This window comes from Panthera leo, chromosome B1, assembly GCF_018350215.1.
Source record: "Panthera leo isolate Ple1 chromosome B1, P.leo_Ple1_pat1.1, whole genome shotgun sequence".
Taxonomy (NCBI): domain Eukaryota; kingdom Metazoa; phylum Chordata; class Mammalia; order Carnivora; family Felidae; genus Panthera; species Panthera leo.
Window position 1 is genome coordinate 172,262,731 of NC_056682.1, and position 24,579 is coordinate 172,287,309.

Here is a 24,579-nt window from a genome sequence, read left to right on the forward strand (position 1 = left end):
GTCTTTGATATGTATTTAGTCTCTGAGTTACCAAGAGCTATTGGTGACGGCTGTCCAAATCTGTTTACTCTAGTGAGAGCAGACTAGAGCCAAGACTACACCTTTCTAAATCCATTTCAGTTTTCAGCAGTTTTACCATGATAAGAAAGAAGTAAAAATAAAGTCAGTAGAAGAGATGGAAGGAATTATTTAGAAAAACACTGAGAGGGCCTATACTGTGCTTAAAACACTATATACTTTTGGGGCACTTGGGTGGCTCAGTCAGTTGAGCGTCTCACAGTTCATGAGTTCAAGGCCCACATCAGGCTCACTGCTTTCATTGCAGAGCCCGCTTCAGATCCTCTGTCTCCCTCTTTCTCTGCCCCTCCCCACTTGTGCTGGCTTACAAATAAAATTAATTTAAAGCACTATATACTTTTAAAGCTATACAAACTACCAGGTTTTTACTATATTTTTACTATATATAAAGTTTCTTCATGTAAAATAATTTGAAATTTACAATATCTGTACATTAAAATGAAAGCTTAACACTGCTAAGTTATTTATATTTAGAACTACGATAAAAAGAAACTATTTAAAAAAATTTTTGTTTACTTATTTTTGAGAGAGAGAGAGAGAGAGAGAGAGAGAGAGAGAGAAGGCATGAGTGGGAGAGGAGCAGAGAGAGAGGGAGACACAGAAACCAAAGCAGGCTCCAGGCTCTGAGCTGTCAGCACAGAGCCTGACGCGGGCTCAAACCCACAAACTGTGAAATCATGACCTGAGCTGAAGTCAGACGCTTAACCGATTGAGCCACCCAGGAACCCTGAGACTATTTGAAAAGTTTGCATCACTAGGGGCGTCTGGGTGGCTCAGTCGGTTAAGCACCCAATTTTGGCTAAGGTCATGATCTCGAGGTTCATGAGTTTGAGCCCCGCGTCGGGCTCTGTGCTAACAGCTCAGAGCCTGGAGTCTGCTTCAGATTCTGTGTCTCCCTCTCTCTCTGCCCTCCCCTGCTCCTACTCTCTCCTTTTGCTCTCTCAAAATAAATAAACATTAAAAAAAAGCAGGGGGGCGCCTGGGTGGCTCAGTCGGTTGAGTGTCTGACTTCGGCTCAGGTCATGATCTCATGGTTCGTGGGTTCGAACCCCCCATCAGGCTCTGGGCTGACAGCTCAGAGCCTAGAGCCCGCTTTGGATTCTGTGTCTCCCTTTCTCTCTGCCCCTCTCCCACTCACGTTCTGTTTCTCTCTGCCTCTCAAAAATAAAGAAACGTAATAAAAAAAAATTTAACAGTTTGCATCACTCAAAGAAAGTATTTCTCTTTTGTGATTTATTTACGAATATTTTTATTCATAAAAATGTTTTTTATACATAAAATGTATTTTTATACATAAAAATGATGTAGCTCAATAAATTTGGTTTATTGTGTTTTAAATGGAATTTTAAATATTTCCTTACTTTCCACTTAGTACAGCCACACCTACTGTGCTTCTGGGGGTGGACATAGTGGCAACAAAATTCCACTGGCGAGCCTGAGGGTCCCATCTTTCCACTGTATTCAGATAGCTCCAGCCATCATGTCCTCCTACTGCATACATGGGACCTTCCAATACAGCCACACCTACAAGGGGACAGGAAAGAAGCAATGACTTAAGATTTACCACTAAGCCTTAAAGATCACATTTTAACTGAAATATAAATACACAGTTTACTGCCTATGATTTCTTCTATGAGTTTTATGGCTCCAGGTCTTATGCTCAAGTCTTTAGTCCATTTTGAGTTTATTTTCATGTTTGCTATAGGATAATGGCCCACTTGCATTCTTTTGTATGTGACTATACAGTTTTCCCAGCACCATTTATTGAAGACTGTCCTTTCCCCATTGTATATTCTTGGCTCCTTTGTTGTAAATTAGTTGAGCACACATGCATGGGTTTATTTCTGGTCCACTGATCTATGTGTCTATTTTTAAGCCAAATACCATTATGTCTTCATTGCTATAACTTTGTAGTATAGTTTGAAATCAGGGGGCGTGATGCCTCTGCTTTGTCCTCCCTCAAGTTTGTTTTGGCTATTCTGTATTTTTGTGTGGTTCCATCCAAATTTTAGAATTATTTGTTCTATTTCTTTGAAAAATGTCATTGGAATTTTGAAAGGGATTTTATTGAATTGGTAGACTCCTTTGGGTGGTACAACGAACCTTAAACATACAAATTTAACTAAGGAAACATTTATAATAAAGGTATCAGGTTGCCACACAGCTCTTCTTGGTGGTAGGGGGGTAGGTGAGGGGGAAAAATAGCACTATAGCCCTGGTGTTGTAAGATTTTTTTTTTTAATGTTTATTTATTTTTGAGAGAGAGAGAGAGAGAAATAGAGCGAGAGAGCGAACAAGCATGAGCGGGGCAGGGGTAGAGACAGAGAGACAGACTGAGAATCCCAAGCAGGCTCTGTGCTGTCAGCGTGGAGCCCAACTCTGGGCTCAAACCCACGAACTGTGTGACCTCAGCCAAAATCGAGAGTTGGACACTCAACCAACTGAGCCACCCAGGTGCTCCTGGTCTTATAAGTTTTAGAGGCAGTATCTTGAGGTCCAACAGTGGAAACTTATTTAAAACTATATAAGATGCATACATTGCCATATTTAAAAGATTTTTTGGGGTGTCTGGGTGGCTAAGTTGGTTAAGCAACTGACTTTGGCTCAGGTCATGATTTTGCAACTCATGAGTTTAAGGCCAGCATCAGACTTCAACACAGAGCCCGCTTTAGATCCTCTCTCTCTCTGCCCCTCCTCTGTTCTCTCTTTCTCTCAAAAATAAACACTTTTTAAAAATTAAAAAAAATAGGGACACCTGGGTGGCTCAGTCAGTTAAGCATCTAACTCTCGATCTCAGCTTGGTTCATGATCTCACTGTTTGTGAGTTCAAGCCTTGCATCTGGCTCTGTGCTGATGGCATGGAGCCTACTTGGGATTCTGTCTCTCCTTCTCTCTGCCCCTCACCTGCTTGTGCTCTCAAAATAAATAAATAAACTTAAATAACCTTAAAAAATAAATCCTCATTTAAAAAATTTTTTAACACATTTATTCATTTTTGAGAGACAGAGACAGAGTGTGAGTGGGGCAGAGAGAGAGGGAGACACAGAATCCAAAACAGGCTCCAGGCTCTGAGCTGTTGGCACAGAGCCTGACGTGGGGCTTGAACTCACAGACCATAAGATCATGACCTGAGCTGAAGTCCAACACTTAACCAACTGAGCTACCCAGGCACCCAATAAATCCTCCTTATAAAAAATTTTAAAAAATAAAAGATTTTTCAATAATTCAGATTTAAGATATGTTTGAAAAATCATTTTTATTCCTTTCCCCCTATTAATTCAAATTCATGACATTTTACTGTAGTTAGAGGTGATACCACAATCGTTGGTGTGATTCATCATCAGGGAACCAAGCCAGATTCATTTGTTCCCTTATTCAACAAATATCTATTTAGTGTTTATTAAGTGCCAAGCACTTAATAAAAGAACAGATAAGGGCCCTGCCATCATGGACCTAATATTTTAATGAGGAAACAGGCAAAATATATCTCAGGTATTGGTAAGTGCTAATAAGAAAAATGGAACTGAGTAAAAGGGTAGAGAGGGTCAGGGAAGACCTCTTAGATAAAATTACATCTGAACAAAAACACAAATGAAGTTAGGAAACCAGACAGAGAGACAACTGAGAGAAGAGATGGTGAGGTAAAGGGAGCAGTATGTACAAACTACACACACACACACACACACACACACACACACACAGAGCTCCAAATATATATAAAATATATCCAATTATATGTGTATATGTATGTGTGCAAAGTTAACTAAAGGGCTGGAAGAAACTATAATGGGTCTAATTCAACTCCTTTAACAGTATCTTTGAAAATAAATTCTAGCAGCAGAACCACTTCTTCCAAATGAAGTCTTTAGGTAATTCTCACATATAAAAGAGATAAAAGGAGTGTTTCCTATGTAAGAATTTCTTTTATAAGGTCAAATTGATTTATTATAGGATAAATTAGTAAGAACAAGGCTGTTTTGAATGAAAGATCTAAAAAAAAAAACTTAAGACATATGAACTATAGGATTATTCTTCTCTGAACTTGCTTCAATAAAATCTTATATGGTACCTAGAATGAACGATAGTATTCTATGCACAATCTGATCTGCACAAAACACAGCTGGATCATGGGCATTCTCATTCTGTGTACTCTAAGAATCTACCTTAAGTTAAAATTAAATTTCTTTTCTCCATGGTGGGGGAAAGTATGCATTTGAATCACACACTATTGACCCTGGATTTTATGGTCAACTCAAGGTTATAAGTCTCATTCATGCTGCTTTTAAGATACATTCCCATTCTGTGCCTATGTAATAAGTTGATTTTATGGACTAAAGATTAATATTTTATGCTTTCCTTAATTAAATTTCATATAGTTAATTTTTAGCTCCCCTCTCAATACCGTGCCCTTAATCCTCTGGTTTTACTGTCTTATCAAACTTGAAACTTAAGATCAACTTTAATTGAAACCTAATCACAAAAAGTAGAAGCACTTATTTCTTTGATTTTTTTTGTTGTCCAACTATCATACCAATCTTCATGCCTAGATAATTTACATTACTGATACTGACTTTTTTTGGCAGCCTCTGCTCTGGTGCTCAGCATTAATAAATTGAATGTAGTACAAAGCTATGCCATCTAAACTGAATGATGCCTTCATTGCTACTCATCCATCTTTTAATTCATCTTTTATGATGACCTATCAAATTCTTTATTGCAATTAATTTAAACCTTTTCCAAACTGTGATACATTGAAATATAGCCACAAATTTGTCTTACCGCTGAATGCATGCCTATTTTCAATGTGACGCTGTAGTGCCTCCCATAAAGAACAGTGTCCATCAATAGATGAACAGATGAATGGTACACACACACACACACACACAGCCATAAAAATGATGAGGTCATCCCACATGAGACATGCATGGACCTAGAGGGTATTATGCTAAGTGAAATAAGTGAGACTCAGAAAGGCAAATCTAAGAAATGAATAAACAAAAAAAGAGCAGAATCAGAATTATAAATACAGGCGTGCCTGGGTGGCTCACTCAGTTAAGTGTCTAACATCTCATGGTTCATGAGTTCAACCCCGCGTTGGGCTCTGTGCTGATGGCTCAGAGCCTGGAGCCCACTTTGAATTCTGTGTTTCCCTCTCTCTGTCCCTCCCCTGCTCACACTGTCTCTCTCTCTCAAAAATAAATAAACATTAAAAAATTTTTAAAAAAGAACTATAAATACAGAGAATGAACTGATAGTTGCCAGAGGGGAGGGAGATGGAGGGCTGGGCAAAATGGGTGGAGAGGGAAATATAGGCCTCCAGTTATTGAATGAATAAGTCATGGGAATAAAAGGCAGAGCATAAGGAATATAGTGGTACTGAAATAGGGATGTATAACAGGACAGATAGTAGCTATACTTATGGTGAACACAGCAGAAAATGTATAAACTTGTCAAATCATTAAGCTGTATACCTGAAGCCAATGTGACATGGTGTGTCAACTAGACTCAAATAAATATTAATATAAATACATACATACATATATAAATAAGAAGAGTAGTCTTGATCTCTACTCTTTGGATCTGGACTTGCCCATGTGACTTGTTTTGGCCAGTGCAACATTAGCAAGTACAATGCTAGCAGAAGCTTGAAAATTCTTTGTGCACTGTGGCTTGCCTTCTCTTGCTGCTTTTGAAACCCTGTGACTGGCACCATGTGAAGAAGCCTGGCTAGCCTGATGAATGATTACAGGCATGTGGCCCAGTTGTCTCTGTTCCCCAGGCCAACAATCTACCTACCACTACACATGTAAATGAGGCTATCCTAGATCACCTAGCTGACCTGTGAGCCCACCAGAGATCCATGAAAAAATCTAGCAGAAATCATCTAAGGCAGGCATCCCAGACCAGAAAAATGCCTCAGCTGACCCACAGTTCCAACAGCTAAATATACGGTTGTTGTTTTAAACCTTTGACCTTTAGAGTTAGGCAGCAAAAGCCCCATCTAATTTTATGTCCATCTGCTTCACTCATCTAACAATTCTTTTTATTTCATCAATTCTTTCTCCTATCAGAAAAGATAGATCATCTGATATAAGGCCCTAAGTTATCTTCTATCAGCTCAGAGTGAGCCATCAGTTCCTTCAGAGTAAAGATAGTGTCTTCTTCATCTTTGTACATCTACAGAACAAAGAGCATGATGGTACATAGTACATGCTAATCAATGTCAGTTTAGTGTTTTATTGAATGAAAGAATGAAAAGTCTCTATCATTATATTCTCTGTGCCAGCTCAAGATTTCTCTGGGTTTTTACTCATTTCTGCTTAAAAAACAGGGGATACAGATGAAAAATAATAATGCTAAGTATTTTTAAATAAACATTTCAATCAGGTTAGATTAACACTGATTGACAGAACACACATTTTAAAACGTGTTACACTAGAATCCTTAAATATCCATGTTTTTACTTGTGCTAGTTGCTGTTACATTCATGTATATTCTACTTCCCAGTTAAAGACCATGTGAAGGAATGCTTGGCAACTGATTGCTGCTGACTCAGCAGCTGCCACATTGGTTTTCTTCTGCCTGGTACAGAATGTAAAAATGCTGTGGAAGCTTAATGATGATATCATGAATGAACGTGCATGGTTATACTCACCAAGGCCATGTCTGTGGGTGGACATAGGAGGCATCACACTCCAGGTTTTTGTTTTGGGGTTGTAGCATTCTACAGTGTTCAAAGTCTTCAGTCCATCTCTTCCTCCAACCACATACAGTTTGTCATCTAACACTGCAACACCAAACTGCAGCCTCCTCCCATTCATATTTGCTACAGGAGTCCACATATTTGTACGAAGATCATACTTTTCAATGCTTGTTGCTCCTTCACAGTAATATATAGATGTTACGTAAAAGAATTTCACATTTGAGTACTTTATGACTTTATACACATAAAAGTATAATTTATTAGCATTGACAATAATACTTTTATTATATTTCATTGAGCTCCTGCATGGTCAGGCCCCTGCTTATGTCTCTGACCTCATCTCCTACTATTCTCCAGGGCATACACAAGGCTCTACATTAAAAGGTCAAGTGAGAAAGGATTACTTGTAACAGCTAGAAGTGGCAGGAAAAGCAGGGAAGTTTAGTGTCATGGAACCCAAAATAAAAAAAAATTGTAGCAGGTAGTTTTGAAGGAAGATGGTAGCAGAATAGGACAACCCTAGACTTGCCTCATCTCATGACTACAACTAGATAACTATCAGATACTCAATACGCGAGAAATCGGTACAAAGACTGGCAGAACAAACTCCACATCTAAGGGCAGGAAAAAGGCCACATCAAAGATGGTAGGAAGTATGGAGACATGACTTGGGAGAGAAATGGATCATGGTCAATGCAGTGAGGAGGGAGTCAAGGTATTAGAGAAGGGTGAGAGACAAACCAGCACACAGGGAACTGCATGGGGAAAATGAATCCCCTTAGCAACTGGGCTTGGAAAATGAGAGGGCATGAATTTCATGAGTTCTTGCAACCAGTGGGGCTTAGAACCTGGGGTTTTAAAAGTCAGCATGCTTGGCTCTTGGAGACCTTGAAGAACATTGGGGCTGCTCTTAGAGAAAAGCGTATCTGCAAGCTGACATACAGCACAGAAACAGCGATCTGAAGAGCACCTGGAGACACAGTGGAGAGGTTAGTTGCTTATATCGGAGTGTGTCCCGAGGAGGCAGCATTCATGGAGAGACCTCTCTAGTAACAAAGAAATTGGCAGGTGCCATTTCTCTCTCCCCATCCCTCATCATAAGCACAGGGCCACCTGCAGGAACCAGCACAGTGCCAACACTCACCACCTACCTTGCTTACATCCAGCCCAGCACCCCCCAAACTCCAGTGGAACTGCCCTTCCCAGTCACACTTGCCTTCGTCCCAGCACAGGGGCCCCCTTTCTCCAGAACACCAGCCCAAACTCCTGCCAACTCTGCATCTGCTGACTGAGGAGTTTTGTGAGGCCTCAATTCCAGTGGTGGTGGTGACAGGTCTCTTTTCACAAGCAAACCAGAGCTCATCTAGTTAAAATGCACTACATTCAGGCCAGGGACCAAACACTGCCCATAACAAGCAAAGAGAGTCTCTGCAGACAATTGGTATGAAGGATAAAGTGGCCAGGACACAGCAACAAAAGCACATGCAGCACACACTGGACACACTCCTGGAAGTACCAGGCCCTGGGGAACAGGAGATACTACACTGCAGGGTACTATAAGATCTCTTCTTTATAAAGCCATTACTCTCAAGAACAGGAGACATAGCTGACTTTCCAGAGAAACAGGCACAGAGACTTAGACAAATGAGAAAACAGAGCACAAAGTTTGGCTATAAAAGGGAGGAGAGAGATAGGAATTATTAGATCAGTTGAGAGAGGTTTTATTTTGTTTTTAAAGCTGGATAAACTTGAGTTTGCTTAAATGCTCATGGGAAGGATCTACTTGTGAGGAAAGAAGCTGTAAATACAGGAGAGAAGGGATCCTACTTAACAGTGAGGTTCCTGAGGAATCAAGAAAGGGCAATGTCAGAGCACAGATGTGGGGCTGGCTTTCCTAAGAGAAGGGAAGGGATATACATTCTCCTGCAACCTGGAAGGACAAGAGCCTAAGTGAACATCATGGATTTTGGAAACTATCAGTGTGAGAAGTCTGGGGATAACTGCCTGGTCCTCTCTCTCTCTCTCTCTCTGTCTCTCTGTCTCTCTCTCTCTCTATATATATGTATATACATATATATATATTTTTTTAAGAACTGGAAGATTCCAGGAACTTTTGTTTGCTTTATGAAATGAGAAAAAAAATTAAAAGCGCCACCCCTCTAAAAAAAATCCAACTTCCAGTTATGAAGAGTTCAATTAGAATCTATTTTAATTCTAAGTGTTGAATATCATATGCAATCAGAGCTCTTTATAGAATTAAAATCATAACAAATATTTATTCTGAAGTATTTGTTATAATTACTTCATCAGAGCACTAGTACTACTGGAAACTCCTAAAATTTAGATAGAGTTTTGTTATATATATTATACATATATTATTATATATATAATCTATTTAGAATACTGTATATATAATATATGTATTTCTTCTCATACATTATAGTTTTTATTTTATTAATTTAACCTATGAAATTCTTAAATTATTTGGGATAGATTACAAGTCTTTTTCCATCTCTGTATTCTTTTTTTTTTTTTAAAGATTTTATTTTTACACCCAACATAGGGCTCAAACTTACAACCCTGAGATCAAGAGCCACAGGCTACTGACCAAGCCAGCCAGGTGACCCATCATCTCTGTATTCTTCACAGCAACAGCGTTTCTTGTATGCAGTAGCTGTTCAAAAATATTTTTTGAGCTTGAATAATCTTTCTTTATAATTTTTAGCTATAATGAGATTTTATTCATACACTCAGATTATTTTATGTAATAGTATACTTTATTCATCACTCTGAATTTGATCTTAAAAAATGTCTTCATTCCATTAAAAAGGCAATGCTAGTCATCTTTCCTCACTTATGAAGTTAAGGAATATTTCTTTCATTTTAAGTTCTTTCTTTTACTTCTAGCTCACTAGGCAGTATCATAGTCCTATGAACTGCTAAGTAAAATTTCCTTTGCTAACACCAAACATAATTCTTAAAATAAAAACAAAAACAAATATCCCCAAATAACAAATTCCTAATAATTACAAAATTCTGTGTAGAAGCTTAAAACTTCCTTGACTTATACTTAAAGATTAGCCTTTAAAAAAGTAAGCAGAAATATATGCTAACATTTTCTTAGTGGTTATTTAGAAACATTACCAGTTTATGTGTTAGGCTCTACACTAAGTTATATGTAGGGACCAAGAACCCAGTGATCAGATTGCCCTCCAATTAATGCAAATTGCTCTCCATTATAAAGACACTGGGTACAAAATAAGTTGAGGCCAGGGAAGATAGCTTGAATAGGATAGAAGGTAAGAGTAACTGATGTCTAGCAAAGACTCAGAAATAAAGTTGGTCAAGTAGTAAGGGCCAGATTACAGAAAGTCTTCAAACCTAAAAAGAGGAATTTATGTCTTATGTGGTAAGAAATAAAGACTATTATAATTTTTAGCAGAGTAATGGCATATAAACAGAAGAAATAATGAAACAGAGGGTATAATGCCTGATCTGAATCCTGATTCCATCCCTAATTAGCTGTGTATTCTGGGGAAAGGTAGTTAACTTTTCTAAGTCCAGGTATCCTAGAGCAATAGCAACATTCAACTCTTACAGTTGTTATGAACATGAAATTAAAAATGATAGGTGAAGCACTTAACATGATGCCTAGCACATAGTAACAACACAATGAGCACAATGAATGCTATTCCTATGTTAAATGAATGTGATCAAAAGATATAGGCTGATAGGGGGCTACCTGGTACTAGAAAGTAGCAATGGAAATTTAGAAGAACAGACCCCTTTCAAAGACTATTTGGTGACTGTCAGAAGGTACGATTTAGAGGGAAGGGTGGGAGGGATGGGAAAGAAAGAAAGACAGAGATATATTATTCACTTTGGGTACTTAGTATCTGAGTTCCTTCTCATGCAAGGGGAATTTTCCACCGTAGGAAAGAGCTTTGATGAGAGGCAGAAACCCATCTACCATAAAGCTGAAAAGACAGATATTGATCCTCATTGTCCTTGGAGGCTTAGGGCCCAGGAAGCTGGTAAAAATAGATGCTTAAACCTAGGATTTAAAATCTAAGGCAGGCATTTTAAAGAAGGTGCAGTGGATATAGTTCCTGCCCATTTCTCAACAGCCTTTTTTATCTGCTTAAATGAGCCAGAGTTGGTATCCGTTGAAAGACACTGAATTACAGTTCCGAGTCCTCAAGTCTGGGAGACATGGGTCAGAACACACAAAATTTGAGATGAAAGTTGGACAACAAACAGATATTTTATACAAGTTGGAAATATGAGCATAAAAGCAACACAATGGTACAAGCAATACAGAAATAACCGTTAAAGCCTTGAAAAAGAGAGGGAAAGATGGAGAGGAAGAAGTGCCAGTAACGACTACAAAGCTGAGCACCAGTTCCAAGCATACAGTAAACAATAAGTATTTGCAGATTGATTACCTGGACTGTAGAGTGCTCCAAAAATGCCAAATATTTATACTATAACTCTCATCAGTTATCTAACTTTATGTATTTCTGTAGCATTCAGTGATGAAGCCTATATTTAGAACTTCAGCATCTATAAATACATAGTACTCTACTATGTTCTGTGGGATAATATCTACAGCTATATCTTTGTTACCATGAGGCTAAAAGTTAAATCACAATAAAAGACTTTCAATTAGAGCTCATAGTTTTATATTCTTTAAAGATATCAGGTAGAAAAGAAATCTTTGAATGTGAATAATGCATCAAGGGCTTAAGTCATACAAATAATTCAAGAGATGGCAAAGGACAACCTTCATTCATCTGGCAAATATTTACTGATGCTATCTATGGGCAAGGCACTGATCTAGGCTCTGTGGGACATATTCTTGAAAAAAACAAAAAGCAAAAAACAAAAAAACCAAGTTTCTTGCTTTCCAGAGCTTACTTGTGGGTAAGAGGTAGACGATAAATCAATGGATCAGGTGCTATGAAGAAACATAAGTAGAGGAACAAGACAGAAAGAGGTAGGCCAAAGATTAGAGAGTGATGAACAGGTGATGACTGGCCATGGAAGTCTTCTTTGGTAAACTGATGTCTGGGAATCTAAGTGAATAAATTCTGCGAGGCATTCCAACATCAGAGCACATAGCATTCCAGTGAGAGGGAACAGCTAATATCCTCAGTGTGGGATAATGTTTGGCTTGTTACGTGAACAGGGAGGCCAGTGGGGCTAGAACACAAAAGAGTGGAGAAGTGGAATGAATGAGCTGAGCTCAGAAAGGTGGTCTGAAGTCAGACAGGTGTTGTCAGGGAATTTCAGGTGGTTATTAGTACTAGGAAATCAGAGGGAGATCAAGGTACACTGAGAGATAATACACAGAAAGCTTCTAGCACAATACCTGACATTGGGTAGGCACTATATGTGGTATTTGTTACTATTATTGTTACTATTAGTAAAAACTGTTACAAGAACAACACAAAGAATTCCCAGATACCTTTGCTACAGATTTCCCAAATATTGAGGTTTTATATTTGCTCTCACTATATACGGGTATGTAGAATTTTTTTATTCCTGAACTGTTTAAGTTGTAGAAATGATACCTTGTACCCTAAATACTTCAGTGCGTCTTCCTCAAGACAAGAAACCCTATCACAAAACCACAATACAATGATCAAAACCTGGAAGTTAACATTTATACAATGCTGTCATCTAATCTACAGACTTAATTTGGATCTTATCATTTGTTCCAATTATGTCCTTTATAGCAAAAGAAATTCAAGATGATGCATTATAATAGTTGTCATATCTCTTCAGTCTCCTGAGATGTGGAATAATTCCTGAATCTTTTCTGCATTTCATGATATTAGCATTTTGGAAAACTACAGACAGACTAGTTATTTTGTAGAATGTCTCTCAACTTGGATTTGTTTGTTTCTTTCCTCATGATTGAGTTTGGATTATACACTTTTGGCAAGCGTAACTACAGATGTACAGCTGAGTTCTTCTTCCTGTCTCCCACAAGAGGAACATACTACTGATTAGTCTCGTTACTGGCAATAAGACATCGATCATTTGGTTAAGGTGCTGTCTGCCACGTTTCTCCACTGTAAAGATACTATTTCACCCTTTGTAACTACTAAGCAAGTGGTTGGAAGATACTTGGAGGCTAATTATCCTGTTCTCAAACCTTCACCTACTGATTGCAGCATCTATGAATGATTCTGACTGAATTAGTTATCATTAAGGTGGTTGCCAAATGGTACTTTTTCTAGTCCTATCTTTCCTTCTATATTTATTAGTTGGCATTCAAAGAAAACTTTTCCCTTCTCCAATCTTTATTTGTGTAAGAGTGGGCTCATGCATCCTTACTGATTTACTAAATGATAATCTTTTATCATCATTATCTATTTTGATGCTGAAATTATCCTAGATTTGGACAGTAGTAGCCTCTACAAATGGCCTCTTCTGTCCCTTGACTGTCTCCATTATTCTTTGACCACTTCTTTACTTTCTGGCACTACAAGATGTGCTGGGTTTATCTTGTCTTTTTCCAGTCCTGGAAACAGCCATTTCTCTAAAAAAGCTCATTGGCCATATGTATTACTAATTAAAGTTCTTTTTTCCCCTCTTCCCCCAAATAAAAAATGATTTAATACCTTTTGTTGAATCCATTCCTCCAACTGCAAATAGTGTTCCAACCGTTGACTTTCTAGGTTTTGTCCGAGGGCTTTGTAACATGGGTCGTCTCTCTGGTAATAAGTGGTACTTCATCGCTTCCATAATAAGTTTCTGACATTCTATATCATCCCGGAAAAGTGCATTATTTTCCATATCTGCCAGGAACTAGAAAAGAATAGGGAGTATGTACACCGAGTGACCAAGAAAATAGTAATTAAAAGAATAACCTATATAGTTCACAAATGGGAATTATCTCATTGAGAAAAAAAATCCATGTGTGGACATCTATTTTTAACTAAAATCTGCAATATTTACAAGATTTACATTTTAAATTTCATTGAAAAACATAAACTGACCGGATAACTGGTATGCTCTAAAACCTGAGTGGTGCTTATCTCTGGGTAGTGGGGAAACTGCTGCTTCTTAAATAAACTTTTTTACTGCTTTTCTATATTGTCTAGATTTTCTAAAATAAATCATTTTACTTTTTCTTTTCATTTATTTTTTTATTTACATCCAAGTTAGTTAGCATATAGTGCAACAATGATTTCAGGAGTAGATTCTTTAATGCCCCTTACCCATTTAGCCCATCCCCTCTCCCACAACCCCTCCAGAAACCCTCTGTTTGTTCTCCATATTTAAGAGTCTCTTATGTTTTGTCCACCTCCCTGTTTTTATATTATTTTTGCTTCCCTTATGTTCATCTGTTTTGTCTCTTAAAGTCCTCATATGAGTGAAGTCATATGATTTTTGTCTTTCTTGGACTAATTTTGCTTAGCATAATACCCTCTAGTTCCATCCACGTAGTTGCAAATGGCAAGATTTCATTCTTTTTGATTGCCAAGTAATACTCCATTGCATATATATACCACGTCTTCTTTATCCGTTCATCCATTGATGGACATTTGGGCTCTTTCCATACTTTGGCTATTGTTGATAATGCTGCTATAAACATTGGGGTGCTTGTGCCCCTTCAAAAGAGCATACCTCTATCCCTTGGATAAATGCCAAGTAGGGCAATTGCTGGGTCGTAGGGTAGTTCTATTTTTAATTTTTTGAGGAACATCCATACTGTTTTACAGAGTGGCTGCATCAGCTTGCATTGCCACCAGCAATGCAAAAGAGATCCTCTTTCTCGGCATCCTCATCAACATCTGTTGTTGCCTGAGTTGTTAATGTTAGTCATGCTGATAGGTGTGAGGTGGTATCTCATTGTGGTTTTGATTTGTATTTCTCTGATGATGAATGATGTGGAGCATTTTTTCATGTGTCTGTCAGCCATTTGGATGTCTTCTTTGGAGAAGTGTCTACTCACGTCTTTTGCCCATTTCTTCACTGCATTATTTGTTTTTTGGGTGTTGAGTTTGATCAGCTCTTTATAGATTTTGGATACTAACCCTTTATCTGATTGTTATTTGCAACTATCTTCTCCCATTCTATTGGCTTCCTTTTAGTTTTGCTGATTGTTTCCTTTGCTGTGCAGAAGCTTTTTATTTTGATGAGATCCCAATAGTTCATTTTTGCTTTTGTTTCCCTTGCCTCCGGAGACATGTTGAGTAAGAAGTTGCTGCGGCCAAGGTCAAAGAGGTTTTTGCCCGCTTTCTCCTCGAGGATTTTGATGGCTTCCTGTCTTACATTGAGGTCTTTCTTCCATTTTGAGTTTATTTTTGTGTATGGTGTAAGAAAGTGATCCAGGTTCATTTTTCTGCATGTCGCTGTCCGGTTTTCCCAGCACCACTTGCTGAAGAGACTGTCTTTATTCTATTGGATATTCTTTCCTGCTTTGTCAAAGATTAGTTGGCCACACATTTGTGGGTCCATTTCTGGGTTCTTTCTCTATTCTGTTCCATTGATCTGAGTGTCTGTTTTTGTGCCATTACTTCTTCAATTAGAAATAATTTTAACTGAAGAAGAATAATTATAAATAGAAGTTGACTAATGACTGCGTTTACCTGAACTCCCTATACAGTGCTCAAAGAACAACAGCAAAAACAACTTACCAATTTCTTAGGTGGAAGAGAACTCTAAATGGTGATTATCCTAAAGGAATTTAAATCCCTTGTGCTTCACTAAATCCCATTTTTTTAACTTATGTAATTTTATGCGAAGTTATAGATATGGTTTCATCCTGCCTTTTAAAAAATGCATTTCTTTTCTTTTTGTGCTTGTTTCTACATCCACCTCCCTACCCCTATAATACTGTATTTCTTTCACTTGGGCTATTGATCCATGTGAAATTAATTTTTATATAGAGTATGAGTTGAAGAATATTTTAATCTCCTTCCAGGTGGATGGCCAATTCGGTACTAGCACCATTTATTAAACAATTCCCTCCACTTCCAAGTAAATGGAAACTTGGTTATACATTACATTCTCAAAAATACATCTCAGGATATATGAGACCTGTTTTCTGAATCTTATTCTTTTCCATTGATCTATTACTATTCTGATACCATAATTTTTTAGTGTCTTTATGACATATTCTGATTTTTTTTATTTAAATATACCACTACTGGGGCGCCTGGGTGGCTCAGTAGGTTAAGCATCCGACTTTGGCTCAGGTCATGATCTTGCGGTTGGTGAGTTCGAGCCCCGCGTCGGGCTCTGTGCTGACAGCTCAGAGCCTGGGGCCTGTTTCGGATTCTGTGTCTCCCTCTCTTTCTGACCCTCCCCCGTTCATGCTCTATCTCTCCCTGTCTCAAAAATAAATAAATGTTAAAACAACAACAATATATTAAAAAAAAAAAATAAATAAAATAAATAAATAAACCACTACTGTTCATTTTCATAGTTTTCTTGACTGTTTTTGAGTCTTTATTTTTCATATAAGCTTAAGATATATTTATCTAATTCCCCTTCACCATCTCGATCCTGTTGGAATTCTATTATGAACTTCATTAAATTATTTATTAATTTTGGAAGAATTTACATTTTTATGACATCAAGTCTTTCCATTTAGGAAGCCTAACCATTTGTTGTATACCTTTCTTCATATAGGTCTTATGCCTTTCTTTTATTAAATATACATATTTAATATACATATTACATAATTGATTTTTATTGCTACTGGGAAGGGATTTTTAAATTTTCATTTTGCATATATTTTGCTAGAGGAGAGACAAATCTTTGGTTATTGTATATTTGTTTATAATCTACTATTTTACAACATTCCCATATATCACTCTAGTTATTAGGCATAATATCATTATCATAATCATCACCAAAGAGGGATAGTGGACATTTCTAATATGTATGCCAATTACTTCATTTTTATTTTATTATTACAATTGCTAAAATGTTCAAAGCAATGTTAAATAATTAGGATGAAACAGAGTACCCCTGTTTCTGGTTTGAACTGATACAGTTGTAGTGTATGACTATTAAGGATGAAAGTCAATACAGCATCAGGTAATTTTATTATATTTAGGCTGTTTTCATCTCTTCCTATTTTACGTCATCATTTTAAAACTAAGAATGGTTCCTACATTCTTTCCGAATGCCCTTTATACATCCATTGACATGATCATATGGCTTTTTCACCTTTAAGTTATTGACATAATAATTATCTTGACAGATTTCCTGAAACTCAATCATTCTTATATTTCTAGAACAAGACTTTCCTGGTCATAGTGTATCATCCTTTTGACACACTGCAGGAATGCATTTGATAATATAAGGTATATTTTACTAAATATATTTTAGTAAACCTGCCAACTTGTGCAGCCATTACCATAAACCATTTTGGAGCATTTTGATCACCCTATTTAGACCCCATACCTGTTTGCTGTTTAATCTCTGTTCTCATCTCCTATTTCATGTGCCAATCTGTCTCTATAGATTTGAAGGTTTTTTTTTTTTATGTTTCATATAAAGTCATATACTGTGTGGTATCTTGTGTCTTCCTTTTTTACATTTAGTGTGTTTTTGAGGTTCAGCCATGTGTCGCATGTATTAGTACTTAATTTCTTTTATACAAAAATTTTTTTATTGCAGTTGACACACAATGTTACATTACTTTCAGGTGTACAACATAGTGATTCAATAACTCTATACGTTATGCTATGTTCACCACAAATGTATGCTCACCATCTATCACTGTACAACACTATTACAATATCATTGACTATATTTCCTATGCTGTATCTTTTACAACTATGACTTATCTATTCCATATCAGGAAGCCTGTATCTCCCACTTCCCTTCACCCATTTTACCCATTTCCCCACCCTCGCTGCTCTGGCAACCATCACTTTGTTCTCTGTATTTATGGATCTGTTTCTTTCTTTCTATTTTTTTTTTTTAATTTTTAAAATATGTATTTATTTTTGAGAGAGACAGGGACAGGGCAGAAAGAGAGGGGGACAGAGGATCTGAAGTGGGCTCTGTGCTGACAGCACTGAGCCCAATTTGGGGCTTGAACCCATGAACTGTGAGATCATGACTTGAGGTGACGTCAGATGCCTGATGGACTGTGCCACCCACACCCACCCAGGGTCTGGATTTTTGTTTGTTTTTAGATTCCACATATAAGTTAAATCATTTGGTATTTGTCTTTCTCTGACTTCTTTCACTTAGCATAATACCTTCTAGGCCTATCCATGTTGTCACAAATGGCAAGATCTCATCCTTTTTTTATGGCTGAGTAGTATTGCAGTACATGTGCCTCTGTGTGTGTGTGTGTGTGTGTGTGTGTGTGTGTGTGTGTTTGTGTGTGTGTGTGTAGACCACATTTTCTTTATCCATTCATCTAGAGATGGGTTGCTTCCACATCTTAGCTATTGTAAGTAAAGCTACAATAAACACAGGGGTGTATATATCTTTTTGAATTAGTGTCTTTGTTTTCTTTGGGTAAATACCCAGTAGTGGAATTGCTGGGCCATAGGGTAGTTCTATTTTTAATTTTTTGAAGAACCTCCATACTATTTTTCCATAGTGGCTATGCCAATTTACATTCCTACCAACAGTGCACAAGGGTTCCTTGGTACTTCATTTCTTTTTATTGCTGAATAATATTCCATTGACTGATGTACCACATTTTGTCTATCTGTTCACAGTTGATGGACACAGATTATTTCTAGTTTTCGGCTATCATGAATAAAGCTGCTAAGAACATTTGCATGCAAGTCTTTATGTAGGTAAATGCTTTCATTTCTCTTGGGTAGATACCTAGATGTAGAATTGCTGGGCCATATGGTAAATATATGTTAACTTTTTAAGAAACTGCCAAACCATTTTTCAAGTAGCTGCATCATTTTATGTTCCCACAGGCAATATATGAGGGTTCCTGTTTGTCCACATTCACACCAACAACTGTTACTATTTCCTTTTATTTTAGCCATTTGAGTGGGTGGGAAATACAGCTTTACTTTGCAAATACAAATGAATAATAATGTTGAGAATATGTTCCTATTTTGATAAAGGAAGAGTCTCTAACAAAAGTCACTGTAAAAAACGTTTGTGGCATTTGGAAACTGAGTAGAGTATGCTAATGGAAAAAAAGCCAAATTTAGACATAAGTCTCAGGACCTCTGCCAGAGTATAAATTATAGTATTAATTATTCCATATTTTTCTATGCACACAAAATATAGTTATACTTGCTACAGAAACCATTACCAAATATGCACTGAGTTGGCTCATTTAGATTGACCTTAATGTTCATATTACTTCTGTTATACAGAATTACTTCAGTCCTTTCTAAATAAAAACTAATGTGAAAAAAATGTAGAAAATAGGGGCTCCTGAGTGGCTCAGTTAGTTAGGTATCCAACTCTTGGTTTTAGCTCAGGTCATGATCTTATGGTTCCTTGGTTCGAGCCCTGCATTGGGCTTTGCACTGACAGCAGTGAGGGGGTGGGGGCTGCTTGGGATTTTCTTTCTGCCCCTCTCCCATTTGCACTCTCTCAAAATAAATAAATGAACTTAAAAAGACAAAAAACAAAACTGTAGGAAGTAAAGTCTTGGGAAACTTAATAGTTACTGCAATTTGAAGTAAAATATATTTTTAAACATGCTAACAGTCTCTCTATGAATAAGTAGAGAGATGAAAGCCATTAATCCAAGCATCAGATTAATCAAACGGAAGGTACCAGGAATCATTTAGAAAATCATTCAGGAGGCGCTGAGAGAGAACTAAAAACCACTCTTGTATACTCTGCATGTTAGGTGAACACATGTGTCTTCCCTGCCACTAGAGAATGACAAATTACTTAAATGAAGGCATTAAGGAAATAGAAACATTTTTAATGTGTAAATTTTTATCTTCACTCTCATACTTGATCTCATATGACTATTTTTCTAAAACGGCCCCCTCCAATACTACTTACAGTAAAAAAATAGAATGTGAATGATTTCTCAATTCTATAGGCTTTAAAAGATGTTTTGGTATAAAAAATGTGTAAATCAAAAGAATAGAAAAGGTAAGTACTGGCTCATTTTATGTTTTTTTACTTTTAGTAGAAAACAATAATAAGAATTGAGAACAGAATTGTGAAGACCAAGATACTTGTACTACAGGCTAACCATTGGAAACTCTGAGAATGTACATGTCAAAATATTTTAAATAATGTACATATGTCCTAGTATTTCTATCCACATTGTTTAAAATTTGATCAAATAGAAAAGCTTGTAATATATTCAAGGATAAAACAAAAAAACACAAATATGTATCTTCTAGATTATTCACAATTAAAAAATACACAGTAAGTCACATGAAAATGATCATTTGGTAGAGGATTACAATTACATACAATTATACACATACATACAATTATTTCCTAGGTCATTTTAGGGATCTACTGTGAGCGACACTACACTAGAATTACTATATGTAAAAGCATCCCTTCTAGCTAGACAGAATAGTGTTTCATATTAATAGAGTAGGGTAAAAGTTCATTGAGAAAGGAACGATTTTACAGAAGTAAATTCTTTCTTTTAACTTTATTATTTTTTAAATTTTTATTTATTTTATTTTAATTCCAGCATAGTTGACATACAGTGTTATATTACTTTCAGGTGTACAATATAGTGATTTAACAATCCTATAAATTATTCTGTGCTCATCATAAGTGTACTCTTAATCCCCTTCACCTATTTACAAAAGTAAATTTTTTAGGTAACTGGACCTAATGGCAACTAAAAAAAATTTTTTTTTTAATGTTTATTTATTCTTGAGACAGAGACAGAGCGTGAACAGGGGAGGGGCAGAGAGAGAAGGAGACACAGAATCTGAAGCAGGCTCCAGGCTCTGAGCTGTCAGCACAGAGCCTGTCATGGGGCTCAAACCCACAGACTGCGAGATCATGACCTGAGCTGAAGTCGGACGCTCAACTGACTGAGCCACCCAGGTGCCCCCCTCATGGCAATTTTTTAATATTAGTCACTATTATTTGATATGCACTAGACAATTTAAATAATTGTAATATTTTCCTATCTTTTAAAATAAAACATACAGAATAAAATCCAACATTTTCTTGATGGTTTTAGAGTCCTCTTCCAAACTTCCATTGCTTAGGGGCGCCTGGGTGGCTCAGTCAGTTAAGCTTCTGACTCTTGATTTCAGCTCAGGTCATCATGTCACAGTTCTTGGGATGGAGCCCTACATCCGGCTCTGCACTAATAGCACAAAGCATGCTTGGGATTCTCTCTCTCCCTCTCTTTCTCTGCCCTTCCCCTGCACACTGTCCTCTCTCTCTCAAAAATAAATATATAAACTTAAAAAAAAAAGACCTTCATCACTTGATAACCATAATTTTGCAAACTTGCAAGGAAAGAAAAAAAAAAAAAAAACCCTGCTAGTATTTCTAAGTGTCACAATAGTGCAACATAGTATTATTAATGTAGAAAAGAAAAACATTGCTCAGAAAGGTGAAGTAACTTATTTATATCATACAGGGCAATGTAGTTTCCATCAATCATCACTATTCATCTGCTAAGACATTGATTGTCAAACTAGAGTGTGCTTCAAATCCACATGAAGGCAAATTAAAATACAACCTACTAGGCCCCATCCCCAGAGTTTCAGATTTTGCAGGTATAGAATGGGGCCTAATAATTTGCATTTTAAGTTGTGTATCTGAGACTTTCTTCCTTCTTTAGAAAGACCTGGATTGCTATATACTTCCCTCTTATGACCACCTTTGCTGCATCGCAGAAGTTTTGGGCTGTGGTGTTATCATTTTCATTGGCTTCCATGTACTTTTTAATTTCCTCTAACTTCTTGGTTAGTCCATTCATTCTTTTTTTTTTTATTTTATTTATTTTTTAAAATTTACATACAAATTAGTAAGCATATAGTGAATAGGAGGAGTAGATTCCTTAATGCCCCTTACCCATTTAGCCCATCCCCCCCCACAACCTGTCCAGCAACCCTGTTTGTTCTACATATTTATGAGTGTCTTCTATTTTGTCCCCCTCCCTGTTTTTATATTATTTTTGTTTCTCTTCCCTTATGCACATCTGTTTTGTCTCTTAAAGTCCTCATATGAATGAAGTCATATGATTTTTGTCTTTCTCTGACTAATTTCACTTAGCATAATACCCTCCAGTTCCATCCACGTAGTTGCAAATGGCATGATTTCATTCTTTTAGATTGCCAAGTAATCCTCCATTGTATGTATGTATGTATGTATGTGTATATATGTATATATATATATATATATATATATATATATACACACATATATACATACCACATCTTCTTTATCCATTCATCCATCGATGGACATTTGGTCTCGTTCCATACTTTGGCTATTGTTGATAGTGCTGCTATAAACCTGGGGGTGTGTGTATGTGTCCCTTCGAAACAGCACACCTGTATCCCGTGGATAAATGCCTAGTAGTGCAATTGCTGGGTTGTAGGGCAGTTCTATTTTTAGTTTTTTGAGGAACCTCCAAACTGTTTTCCAGAGTGGCTACACCAGCTTGCATTGCCACCAATAATGCAAAAGAGATCCTCTTTCTCCGCATCCTCGCCAACATCTGTCGTTGCCTGAGTTGTTAATGTGAGCCATTCTGACAGGTGTAAGGTGGTATCTCATTGTGACTTTGATTTCTATTTCCCTGATGAAGAGTGATGTGGAGCATTTTTTCGTGTCTGTCAGCCATGGATGTCTTCTTTGGAGAAGTGTCTATTCATGTCTTTTGCCCATTTCTACACTGCATTATTTGTTTTTTGGGTGTTGAGTTTGATCAGTTCTTTATAGATTTTGAATACTAACTCTTTATCTGATATGTCATTTGCAAATATCTTCTCCCATTCTGTCAGTTGCCTTTTAGTTTTGCTGATTGTTTCCTTTGCTGTGCAGAAGCTTTTTATTTTGATGAGTTCATTTTTGCTTTTGTTTCCCTTGCCTCCAGAGACATGTTGAGTAAGAAGTTGTTGTGGCCAAGTTCAAAGAGGTTTTTGCCTGCTTTCTCCTTGAGGATTTTGATGGCTTCCTGTCTTACATTGAGGTCTTTCATCCTGTGTGTGTGTGTGTGTGTGTGTGTGTGTGTGTGTGTGTATGGTGTAAGAAAGTGATCCAGGTTCATTCTTCTGCATGTTGCTGTCCGGTTTTCCCAGCACCACTTGCTGAAGAGACTGTCTTTATTCCATTGGATATTCTTTCCTGCTTTGTCAAAGATTAGCTGGCCATACGTGTTTGGGTCCATTTCTGGGTTCTCTATTCTGTACCATTGATCTGAGTGTCTGTTCTTCTGCCAGTACCATACTGTCTTGATGATTACAGCTTTGTAATATAGCTTGACATCTGGGATTGTGATGCCTCCAGCTTTGGTTTTGTTTTCAAGATTGCTTTGGCTATTTGGGGTCTTTTCTGGTTCCATACAAATTTTTAGGATTATTTGTTCTAGATCTGTGAAGAATGCTGTTGTTATTTTGATAGGGATTGCACTGAATATGTAGATTGCTTTGGGTAGTATCAACATTTTAACAGTATTTGTTCTTCCTATCTAGGAGCATGAAATCTTTTTCCATTTTTTTGTGTCTTCTTCAATTTCTTTCATAAGCTTTCTATACTTTTCAGAGTATAGATTTTTCACCTCTTGGTTAGATTTATTCCTAGGTATTTTATGGTTTTTGGTGCCACTGTAAATGGGATCGATTCCTTGATTTCTCTTTCTGTTGCTTCATTGTTGGTGTTTAGGAATGTAACCGATTTCTGTGCATTGATTTTATATCCTGCAACTTTGCTGAATTCATGAATCAGTTCTAGCAGTTTTTTGGTGGAATCTTTTGGGTTTTCCATATAGAGTATCATGTCATCTGCAAAGAGTGAAAGTTTGACCTCCTCCTGGCCCATCTGGATGCCTTTTATTTCTTTGTGTTATCTGCCCATTCATTCTTTCGTAGGATGTTCTTTAGTCTCCCAAGTATTTGTTGTCTTCTCAACTTTTTTCTTGTGGTTGATTTTCAGTTTCATAGCGTTGTGAACTAAAAATATGCAAGGTATGATCTCGATCTTTTTGTACTTGTTGAGGACTGATTTTTGTCCCATTATGTGATCTATTCTGGAGAATGTTCCATGTGCACTCGAGAGGAATGTGTACTTTGCTGCTTTAGGATGAAATGTTCTGTATATATCTGTTAAGTCCATCTGGTCCAGTGTGTCATTCAAAGCCATTGTTTCTTTATTGATTTTGTTTAGATGATCTTTCCATTGTTGTAAGTGGGGTGTTGAAGTCCCCTACTATTTTGGTATTATTATCAATGAGTTTCTGTATATTTGTGATGAAATGATTTATATATTTGGATTCTTCTACATTTGGGGCATAGATGTTTACAACTGTTAGGTCTTCTTGGTCGATAGACCCCTTAGTTATGATATAATGCCCTTCTTCATCTCTTATTAGAGTTTTCATTTTAAAATCTAGATTGCCTGATATAAGTATGGCCACTCTGGCTTTCTCTTGGCGACCATTAGCATGATAGATGTTTCTCCATCCCCTTATTTTCAATTTGAAGGTGTTGTTAGGTCTAAAATGGGTCTCTTGTAAACATTAGGTAGATGGGTCTTGTTTTCTTATCCATTCTGTTACCCTATGTCTTTTGAATGGAGCGTTTAGTCCATTGACATTTAGAGTGAGTACTGAAAGATATGAATTTATTACCATTGTGTGTTGCCTGTAAAGTTGGCATTTCTGGTGGTGT

At 37.0% G+C, this 24,579-nt stretch overlaps 1 protein-coding gene across 6 annotated transcripts in view; it reads right to left on the minus strand.

The window, feature by feature from the left end:
• Positions 1–24,579, minus strand: part of KLHL5 (kelch like family member 5) — a 93,496-nt gene that overhangs the window by 18,340 nt on the left and 50,577 nt on the right. For all 6 annotated transcript variants that reach the window (XM_042936599.1, XM_042936598.1, XM_042936600.1 and 3 more), the window contains 3 exons: positions 13,411–13,597; positions 6,734–6,958; positions 1,440–1,602 (listed from right to left, as the gene is read on the minus strand). In XM_042936599.1, the coding sequence (XP_042792533.1) occupies positions 1,440–1,602; positions 6,734–6,958; positions 13,411–13,597 (575 nt within the window). The remainder of the gene's footprint in view (positions 1–1,439; positions 1,603–6,733; positions 6,959–13,410; positions 13,598–24,579) is intronic.